This window comes from Eutrigla gurnardus, assembly GCF_963514095.1.
Source record: "Eutrigla gurnardus genome assembly, chromosome: 22".
Lineage (NCBI taxonomy): Eukaryota > Metazoa > Chordata > Actinopteri > Perciformes > Triglidae > Eutrigla > Eutrigla gurnardus.
The window spans coordinates 12,736,091-12,747,406 of record NC_139933.1 but is presented as its reverse complement, the minus strand read 5'-3'; the positions used below and the strand labels follow the sequence as shown (position 1 = coordinate 12,747,406).

General features: G+C 43.5%; 2 protein-coding genes across 7 annotated transcripts in view; both read left to right on the top strand.

The window, feature by feature from the left end:
- The window catches only part of LOC311032831 (protein phosphatase 1 regulatory subunit 3C-B-like), a 90,089-nt gene that overhangs the window by 50,265 nt on the left and 28,508 nt on the right, over positions 1-11,316 (top strand). The gene's annotated exons all lie outside the window — the stretch shown is intronic.
- Positions 1-11,316, top strand: part of ebf3a (EBF transcription factor 3a) — a 37,670-nt gene that overhangs the window by 16,088 nt on the left and 10,266 nt on the right. For 3 of the 5 annotated variants that reach the window (XM_084040110.1, XM_084040112.1, XM_084040109.1), the window contains 5 exons: positions 1-39; positions 3,296-3,413; positions 7,835-7,968; positions 8,229-8,355; positions 10,659-10,747. The exon at positions 1-39 is cut by the window's left edge and continues 43 nt beyond it. In XM_084040110.1, coding sequence (XP_083896236.1) covers positions 1-39; positions 3,296-3,413; positions 7,835-7,968; positions 8,229-8,355; positions 10,659-10,747 — 507 coding nt within the window. The remainder of the gene's footprint in view (positions 40-3,295; positions 3,414-7,834; positions 7,969-8,228; positions 8,356-10,658; positions 10,748-11,316) is intronic. The other 2 variants (XM_084040113.1, XM_084040111.1) reach the window with 1 other exon arrangement.

Genomic DNA, 11,316 nt, shown 5'->3' with positions numbered 1-11,316 from the left:
AAGAATGCTGGGAACCCTCGAGACATGAGGAGGTTCCAGGTAACACACACACACACACACACACACACACACACACACACACACACACACACACACACACACACACACACACACACACACACACACACACACACACACACACACACACACTACCACCAAAGGGCAGGACAAGGCTTGGTGGACCTGCTGTACCCATAATGCATTGCAGTGGGGAGGCCAGAGACTTATTGCTTTGCAGATATAATATAAGAGGTCAACAGGGACCTGTCTGTCTCTCTGTCTGACTCTCTGTTTTAGTGTTAATTTAATATTAACTTCCTGTTGGAATAAAAACACTGATTTGACGTCTACTGTTAATAAATGAAAATAAAGAAAGAATAAAATGAGCAATAATAAATTAATAATGGATCCATATTCTTTCATTAAATGGAGCCTATATTATATACTATACAACGTTCTCTGTAGAAACCAGTGGCACTGTAAACATTGAGGCTGCGAGACCAATGGCCATCCCATTTTAAATAAATAAATACAAAATAATTGGCCTAATATAGCTAAACAGGGGAGCTGAGCTGACTGTTCTGCCCGTGGATGTCCGAGCCTGGCCGACCTATTAACTGCAATTATGAGCCCGAGCCCGCTTTAAAACCGACAATTTGAAGTTGTTTGAATGACAGAAATCTGTTTAGAATGACCTTAATGAATAGCTCAACAAGGATGAATCATTTAAGAACCTGCTTGTTTGTTTATTCAGAAATTCAGATTAATGCAATTAATGCACTCGCCAAATCCGACACAAATGTTGTCACTGCCCATGACTAGTTTAAAATGGTACCTCTGACCTTCCTCCAAACTTACTCAATGTTAATTTTCCTGTTTTTATTTTTGCCTTTACATCTTCAAGCTCCATGTTGCACTTCAGATACAAATACATCACAGCAGCCCGGTGTGATGCATGGGAGTGGAGGAGACGATGTGTGCTACATGTGTTGCCTACTTTGCTTTAATATACTTTATATATAATATTTCTGATTATCGCATAGCTTTCTCCCCACATAACTCGGCTAATAAAATAATAATTAACTAAAACAAAATTAACACGAATGATCAAGGGCCCAGCCCTGCTCGAGGATAGTGGCAGGGAATATTGGGTCGGGCTGAGAATCTAAGCTCTAGAGTGAATACTCCCTTGAGACAACAATAGTTCCATTGCTAGCCCAATCTAAATGAAGCATTAGGCTACATACCCTATTTCTGCAGGCATCGGGTGGGCTATCTTACAAGGGAAACACATGAAACAGGAGGACCATTTAAACCTTTTATCCAATTAAATCAAAGCCTGGAACTTCAAAATCAACAGAAGAGTTGATTTAGAAGAGCCACATAGCCCTGTCGTCGGAACAGACGAAACATCTTGCGTCGCTGAACCGGCTCCCGACTTTGGCACGGCTAACTGCTTAGAGGCTAGCTGTCGGGACATTGACACCGGTAAAGCAGAGCAGCTAGTCATAGATAAGAAGGAGACCAAAGTGTCCACAATTGCAGACCTGCTGGCAGCACAGGGAGAACGCTCACAGTCCCTCTTCAGTGAAGTCAATCGGCTTCTTCGTTTGTACTTAACTGTACCCATGTCCAATGCTACTGCGGAGCGCAGATTCTCCTCCCTCCGTCGCCTGGAAACCAGTCTACGGTCCACAATGACTGAGCGATGCCTGAACAACCTTCACTTCCTCCATATCCACAAGGATTTCACTGGACCTCCAAAAAGTGCTTTTGCTTTTATTTTTTTGCTTTGCCAGGGAACAAAGGGAGCTGTACTGAGGAGGATGGAATCGTAGACCATTTAGATAACATCCCGGTGAGACGAGTGAGACGTCACACGGGCGGCCACGGTCTCGTCTATAACCACTAGGAGACAGAGGGCATGACAGTACATCGCCCTATACGGGCAACACCAGGCGCACGCCGGTTGTGGTCAAGGTGCCTGTGATTGAAGTCCCTGATGATCGAGGGATCCAGAATAAACTGCAGAGGGACCCAACAGCACTCCTCTGGGACAAACCCCTCCCAGTCGACCCGATACTAGAACCTTCTGCCACAACGATGAGCATCCAGGATGTGCCGAACAGAATATGCAGGGTGATCGTCCACCATCCGAGGGGGAGGGGGAGCACCCACGGGAGGGGCGAGAGGACTGGTCTGGACAGGTTTCAACCGGGACACATGGAAAGTGGGATGGATGCGAAGGGAGGCAGGGAGCTTCAGCCTGACAGCAAAGAACAGTCTCAAATTACATAGGGACCAACATCGAGGTGAAGGCTTTCTGAGGGACCTGAGACTTGGCAGAAGCACTGAGCAGAGAAGCACAGGAACGCCTCCAAGTACCCCTACAACTGCGCGTCTGAGCTTGCACCGAGGGGACTGCAACCTCGACCTCCTGAGCAGGGAACAGTGGAGACTGATAACCAAGAGAGCAGAGGAAAGGGGACATACCGGTGGTCTCAGGTCTCCCTCTCTCTCTCTCTCGCTCTCTCCTCCTCCTTCCCTCTCTCTCTCCGCCTCCTCCCTCTCTCCTCTGCCGCCTCCTCTTCCTCTCTCTCTTTGTCTCCCAACGTCTTCAGGGTGTTTAGTCCAGTTAATGGAGCAGGAGGAGGAGGAGGAGACCAATCAGTTGAGTGAGACAGGTGAAGTCAGGTGAGGCCTCCAGACCTGTCGCTGGTTGTCGTTGTGACAACAGGGTGAAGGATGTGCTGGTTAGTCACCGTGGCGACAGAGAGGACTCCTCTCCTCGCTCTCTGTGAGACCTTCTACTCCGTCGCCATGGATCAACGGCAACAACCTCGCTGTGGCAACCAACTGGGAAATGATCGATGGCCTGAGCTGAGTGGCTGTCAGAGGCTGTGACATCACACAGGGGGCGGGGCTACAGCAGAATGACAGATTAAAAAACACACTGAGGGTTTTTAACATGTTTACACATCAGGTTATTAGTTACACACTGTGATTTTAATATTTAATAATTCATATATTTGAATCAGAAATAAACTAAACTATAATGATCAGTTAATAATTTAAACATTTCTAAAAAGTCTGAAAGTTCTATCCAGTGATTTCTTTTTAAGTACTAAATATTTTCAAAGATATAAATATTAACATATCTGAGTTTTACTACCATCAGGTATCACATATTTATGAAACATTGCCTTCATCACTAACTTTTTACATTTTGTAAAAAAAAATAATTTCCATCACGTTTACACTCTCCGATGACTGTCGTCTTTCTGTGTGTTCGTAGGTGGTGGTTTCTACGACGGTGAACGTCGACGGCCACGTTCTTGCTGTCTCTGACAACATGTTCGTACACAACAACTCTAAACATGGCCGACGAGCCCGGAGACTGGACCCGTCCGAAGGTACACAGGTTTTATATGTGTAACTATCAGGTCCTCTATGATCCACCAGAAACTGCTGTGGTCTCGCGAAAATACAGGAAATGCCCTCAACCTCTTACATTGTCATGGCAACACGTGGATTGAATGTCCACATGATTAAAAATGGTTAGTGACGAGACATTTTACTTTCATCTGTCAGATCATGTCTGTGATACAACTGACTGTAGTGAAGTGAAAATCCTCAAATACTCTAGATACAAGGTCAAAAACAAAAGGGGACCCAGTACTGAACCCAGAGGAATGCCATAGTTTACTTCTGGGGGATAAAGTGGATTAAATCCAAGATTTAGATTCCCAGATTACATTTAGATAAATTTGATTACCAACATGCTACCAAAGCCTACTTCTTGGACTACAAATAGTATACAGATGTGTTGATAGAGACCAAACCAGATCTGAATCCTGGATCTTATCAGGGTGAATCAGTGTGAAACGTGGCTGATATAAAACATCTGAAGCAGAGATGCTGAAGAGTAACAAGGAGAAAGCATAGTGTGATTCTGTCTGTGGGTAGGAAGACCAGACTCCTCACTGTCCCCAAGGAGGACTGTGCGTGTGCGTTTGTGTCTTTTGGTGGGCCGTTCAGCCTTTTTAATTGCCCTCCTAATTAAAGACCGTAGCCATGGAGACCGCCCCTCCCAATCAGAATGGAGTCTCATGGGTTTGAACCTTTTCTCTCATTTTAGTGGTTCTTCTTTCTTCCTTCTTCTCCTTCTTCTTCTTCTTCTTCTTCTTCTTCTTCTTCTTCTTCTTCTTCTTCTTCTTCTTCTTCTTCTTCTTCTTCTTCTTCTTCTTCACCTCCCTGTTCTCATTTGCCACCAGTATAGTAAAGTTAAAGTATTAGATTAGAAATACCTGGAACCAGTTAAGCCAGTTTTTATCATGAGAAGAGAAACCCCAAAGTCACTTTGGACATTGGACTCACTTGTCTTGACTCTGGACTCACTTGATTTGAGTTCTGACTCACCTGTCTTGAGTCTGGACTGGTCTGTCTTGAGTCTGGACTCACTTCTCTTGAGTTTGTACTCATCTGTCTTAAGTTCTCAACTCACCTGTCTCAATTCCTGACTCACCTGTCTTGAGTCTTGAATCACCTTTCTTGAGTCTGAACTCATCTGTCTTGACTCCTGACTCACCAGTCTGGACTCGTCTGTCTTGACTCTGGACTCACTTGTTTTGAGTCCTGACTCATCTGTCTTGTTTCTGGACTCATCGGTCTTGAGTCTGGACTCGTCTGTCTTGAGTCTGGACTCACCTGTCTTGACTCTTGACTCCCCTGTCTTGACTCTGGACTCATCTCTCTTGAGACCTGACTCAACTGTCTTGACTCTGGACTTGCCTGTCTTGACTCTGGACTCACCTGTCTGGAGTTCTCGACTCATCTGTCTTGACTCTGGACTCGCCTGTCTTGACTCTGGACTCGCCTGTCTTGAGTCTGGGCTCACCTGTCTTGAGTCTAGCCTCCACTGTCTTCAATCTCGACTCACTTGTCATGAGTCCTGATTCACCTGTCTTGACTCTGGACTCGCCTGTCTTGACTCTGGACTGGCCTGTCTTGAGTCTGGACTCACCTGTATTGAGTTCTCGACTCACCTGTCTTGACTCTGGACTCGCCTGTCTTGACTCTGGACTCGCCTGTCTTGAGTCTGGGCTCACCTGTCTTGAGTCTAGCCTCCACTGTCTTCAATCTCGACTCACTTGTCATGAGTCCTGACTCACCTGTCTTGATTCTGGACTCGTCTGTCTTGACACTGGACTGACCTGTCTCGAGTCTGGACTCATCTGTCTTAAGTCCTGATTCACCTGTCTTGACTCTGGACTCGCCTGTCTTGAGTCTGGGCTCGAGTCTAGCCTCCACTGTCTTCAATCTCGACTCACTTGTCTTGAGTCTTGACTCACCTGTCTTGATTCTGGACTTGTCTGTCTTGACACTGGACTGACCTGTCTCGAATCTGGACTCATCTGTCTTAAGTCCTGATTCACCTGTCTTGACTCTGGACTTGCCTGTCTTGAGTCTGGACTCACCTGTCTTGAGTTCTCGACTCACCTGTCTTGACTCTGGACTCGCCTGTCTTGAGTCTGGGCTCACCTGTCTTGAGTCTAGACTCCACTGTCTTCAATCTCGACTCACTTGTCTTGAGTCCTGACTCACCTGTCTTGAGTCTGGACTCGTCTGTCTTGACACTGGACTGACCTGTCTCGAGTCTGGACTGACCTGTCTCGAGTCTGGACTCACCTGTCTTGAGTCCTGACTCACCTGTCTTGAGTCTGGACACGCCTGTCTAGAGTCTGGATTCCCCTGTCTTCACTCTGGATGTCAGACCCTGTACATACAATGACTGTTGCTCTAAGAGAATATAAATGAGAAGAGTAAAATAGATTATATTAAAGTAGAGTATAGGGTTGGGCCAATGTCCGGTATCACCGGTTAGGTTCTGTGTACGGGCTAAACCAGTTTAATTTATGTACAAATCATTTGGCCTTATGACACATTCTGGAAAATTAAAAACATCAGTGACCTGTTCAACGGCACTACATCCAATGTGCTTTTCATTAGTAATAAGCAGCAATAATGACATGATTAAAACAATATTCTGATTATTTATAAATGGATCGGCGAGTGTCCGAGTTGGCGCGGCATGACAGAGATCACATTTCAGTTGAGGTGGGAGGGGGGAGATGCGCGCGCCGTACCTTGTGTTTGTTTACATTGCCGTTTTGAAGACACGTTACTAGGCAACCTGCCACCGGAGCATTTAACGTGTTGAGAACGTCGATGCGCAGAAGATAAAAAGCCCATACGAGGCCGCCTTTGTATGCAGCAACTTTGATTGTGGTTGAAGAGTCCTGTAAATATGCAAGACGAGCAAAAGTTCAGCTTTCATAGTTGTTTTGAATCAGAATTCTGACGCTTATTGAATACATCACACGGCCTGCTGCGCTGTATCCGTCTCTCTCGTTCTGCAAAGCCGTGAAAAAAAAGAGTAAAAAAGAGACACTGTTGCGGCGTTAGGCCGCAAAGCAAAGTTATTTATAAACGGTACAATCGCGGCATATTTTTGACTCTCCATAATTACGACGCAATCTTCTGTGTAAAAACAACTAAATGTATCACTCGGGAGGGTTTGCTATGGCAAGTGCGACGCTTAGTGGGAAAGGTCAGTCTAACCGGTTCGGTCTGATTTAAACCTGCCCAAGCCTAGTAGAGTAGAATAGGTTATATTAGAGTAGAATAGATTGTATAAGAGTAGAGTAGGATATATTATATTAGAGTAGAATAGATTATATTAGGGTAGAGTATACAGATTAAAATAGAGTAGAGTAGGATATATTATATTAGAGTAGAGTAGGATAGATTGTATTAGAGTAGAGTAGAGTAGATTATATTAGTAGGATAGATAGATTATATCAGAGTAGAGTATGATAGATTATATTAGAGTAGAGTAGAACAGATTATATAAGGGTAGAGTATGATAGATTATATTAGAGTAGAGTAGAACAGATTATATAAGGGTAGAGTATGATAGATTATATTAGAGTAGAGTAGAACAGATTATATAAGGGTAGAGTATGATAGATTATATTAGAGTAGAGTAGAACAGATTATATAAGGGTAGAGTATGATAGATTATATTAGAGTAGAGTAGAGGTCAGGTGCTGTAATGTCATCTTAAATCTTCAGTGATGAGATTGGCTGCTCAGCCACACACTCACCCCCCCCCCCCCCCCCTCTCTCTCTCTCTCTCTCACACACACACACACACACACACACACACACACACACACACACACACACACACACACACACAGCTTTCATTTCACTTTATAATTAATCTGCAGACAAACTTGAAAGGAGAGAAAGTAGTCATTACCGGTGTGTGTGTGTGTGTGTGTGTGTGTGTGTGAGAGCGAGAGAGAGAGAGAGAGAGAGAGAGAGAGAGAGAGAGAGAGAGAGAGAGAGAGAGAGAGAGAGTGTGCGTGTGTGTGTGAATGAACTAAGCTAAAGCGGATAAAAGCCACGACCCAATTAAATCCTGTTATGAACATGTCTGTGTGTGTGCTTGTGTTACTCTGTGTGTGTGTGTGTGTGTGTGTGTGTGTGTGTGTGTGTGTGTGTGTGTGTGTGTGTGTGTGTGTGTGTGTGAGGTTCTCAAGCTGTGGTTCTGGACCCTCTAATAAGTCCCAAACATTTAATTTACATTCAAGGTTCACTCAGTGTGATTTAACCAGATAATGACATTCTGATTACCTGTCTGTCTCTCTCTCTCCCTGTGTCTGTCCCTGTATGTCTGCCCCTGTGTGTTTGTCCCTGTGTATTTCTATCTGTCCCTGTGTGTTTCTATCTGTCCCTGTGGGTCTGTCCCTGTGTGTCCCTCGTCCAGCAGCCACTCCTTGTATTAAGGCCATTAGTCCCAGTGAGGGTTGGACGACGGGTGGAGCGACTGTCATCCTTATTGGAGACAATTTCTTTGATGGTCTACAGGTCGTCTTTGGCACCATGCTGGTGTGGAGCGAGGTAACACACACACACACACACACACACACACACACACACACACACACACACACACACACACACACACACACACACTTGATACATAATCAATAATAAGTGGAGACAACAAACAGCCTTCACTTAATATCTTTTTGTTTTCATTGAATCTGACTCTGTCTGTCACTCTCTGTCTCTATCTCTCTCTCTCTCTCTCTCTCTCTCTCTCTCTCTCTCTCTGTCCATCAGTCCCTCATAGCTCAAATGTCTCTCTGTCCCTCCAGCTGATCACCCCTCATGCTATCCGAGTCCAGACTCCTCCCCGTCACATCCCTGGGGTCGTCGAGGTAACACTGTCCTACAAGTCCAAGCAGTTCTGTAAAGGAGCACCTGGACGATTTGTTTATACAGGTAACACAAACCTTTACTCCCTGTGTCCTTACTCATCCTTCTTTCCCCCATTCCATGTCCTCTCTCCCTTCTTGTGTCCTCCCCCTTGTTATTTATTTGTCTCTTCCTATCATGTCAGGATAAAACTGTAGTGGAATATAAAGCTAAACTACAGTGGATTATAAAGTCAAACTATAGTGGATTATAAAGTAAAACTATAGTGGATTATAAAGTAAAACTGTAGTGGATTATAAAGTAAAACTGTAGTGGATTATAGAGTTAAAGTGTAGTAGATTATGGCCTAAAACTGTAGTGGATTATATCATAAAAATGTAGTGGGTTATTGGGGGAAACTGTCGTAGATTATCAAGTAAAACTAGTAGACTATTAAGTAAAACTAGTGGATTATGAAGTAAAACTGAATGGATTATGAAGTGAAACTGTAGTGGATTATAAAGTAAAATTGTAGTATATTAGAAAGTGAAACTGAAGTAGAGACAAAGATCCTCTGAGCAACAGTTAAGTGATTTAAACAGGGACAACTTCCTGTTCCACAATAAAGCAGCTGGAATTAAAAGATCCCCGTAGACCAGAAGGTTAGTGTGAAGATCAGCTGGACTGTTTAAACCTCTTCAGTATTAAGATCCCTGTTGACCTGATGAGGGAAACTCATTAACATCCAGGTTTAACTACCTTCTTACTTCACGTGGAGTCAAACTCTAGATGGAAGCTTTCATCAGCTAATTCTGCTTGGTTTCAACATGCAAATAAAACATTTACTTCTGAATGATACTGTTTTAAAAATAGTTAATTATTAGAAAACATTGCCAATATAACATACACACACATACACACACATATACACACATTATATATATATATATATATATATATATATATATATATATATATATATATATCCACACCCTTAAGGACACGATGAAAGACAGAGTGAAGATGAGTTCAGATTCCCGCCATAAAAATGTTAACAGGAGAAAAGACAGACTAAACAGTCACACGGGTGATAATAAACTGTCTAACAGTCAACAACACAAGGTCACACACACACACACACAAACACACACACACATACACACTCGCTAAGCTGTAGATAACACAGACATCTGGAGAGCTAACACACTCTTATAACTGCTGCTTGTTACGCCCTGTGAGCCTTCAAGGACTGAACACACAGACACACACACACACATACAGACACACGCACACACACACACACAAGTACACACATACACACAGATACACACGGTTTGTAATGTATAGGAGAGTCAGTCTAAAGCTTGTTAAACGCAGCTGAACCAAGACGGGATTATGATTCATGCACTTCATTCACACACTCACACTCACTCACACACACTCACACACACACACACACACACACTCACGCACACTCGCTGTGCTCTGTTGCGTTCACTGGCGCTCTGATTTATCGTCTCCCAAGCAGTTTAGGGACAAGGAGAAAACACGATTGTGTCCGACCAATCAGTGAGCAGAGATACACACACAATGCTGCATAAATTAACACCCTGGTTCTGATTGTATTCTGTTTTGGATCAGTCAGCAGGTGGGATTTTAGGTTGTTGCTAAGAGACAATACTCACTGTGTTTGTGGTGATTTAAAACCTCCTTTAGAACATGTGAAATGACTATAATCCACTGAACACCCTTTAGAACCTCCTTTATGAGTTCTAGAACATGTGAAATGACTATAATCCACTGAACACCCTTTAGAACCTCCTTTATGAGTTCTAGAACACATGAAGGGACCACTATAACCCACAGGAGGACCCTTTATAACCTCCTTTAGAACCTCTAGAACACATGAAAGGACCACTATAACCCACAGGAAGACTCTTTAGAACCTCTAGAAAACATGAAACGACCACTATAACCCAATGAAGGCCCTTTAGAACCTCCTTTAGAACCTCTAGAACACATGAAACGACCACTATAACCCAATGAAGACCCTTTAGAACCTCTTTTAGGACTTCTACAACTTGTGAAAGGACCACTATACCCCACAGGAAGACCATTTAGAACCTCCTTAAGGACCTCTACAACACATGAAATGACCACTATAACCACTGAAGACCCTTTAGAACCTACTGTAGGACTTCTGGAATATGTGAAAGGACCACTATAACCCACTGAAGAACCTTAAGAACCTCCTATAAGACCTCTTGAACATGTGTTGTTAGTATCTGAAGAGATCACAGTGTGAGAACGTCATGAAAATAGTTTTAGAACATCTAATTGCTTAATTTCTTCTTCTTCTTCTTCTTCTTCTTCTTCCTCTTCTTCTTCAGCTTTAAATGAGCCAACCATAGATTACGGCTTCCAGCGGTTACAGAAGGTCATTCCTCGTCACCCTGGAGACCCAGAGAGACTGCCTAAGGTACCACACACACACACACACACACACTCTCTCTTTCTCTCTCTCTCTCTCACACACACACACACACACACACACACACTCTCTCTCTCTCTCTCTCTCTCTCTCTCTCTCTCTCTCTCTCTCTCTCTCTCTCTCTCTCTCTCTCTCACACACACACACACACACACTGACACACAAATGGTTGTTTATACAAACACACGGACAGAATAACTGATTATTGTCTGTGTTCTTTTCCATCAGTCTCTGTTCTGGTTGGCTGCTCACTCCTGATACTTATCTACTGTGTGTGTGTGTGTGTGTGTGTGTGTGTGTGTGTGTGTGTGTGTGTGTGTGTGTGTCAGTCTCTATTTTCTTTACATTTTTTATCAGAATTCTTTTTTAGTTTTGGACAGAAAGAGATTCATTCTTTGATGTGAACAGATGCTGAGAGTTTGACAATCTGTTGATGTTTGTTGAGTCACTTGAATGAAGGAAAATAATTATGTTACACCATACAATAATATTTTAGAACAGCGGTTCTCAACCTGCGGTTGAAGTGTATCAGTGTGTTTGCACCAGGAGAAGTCAGA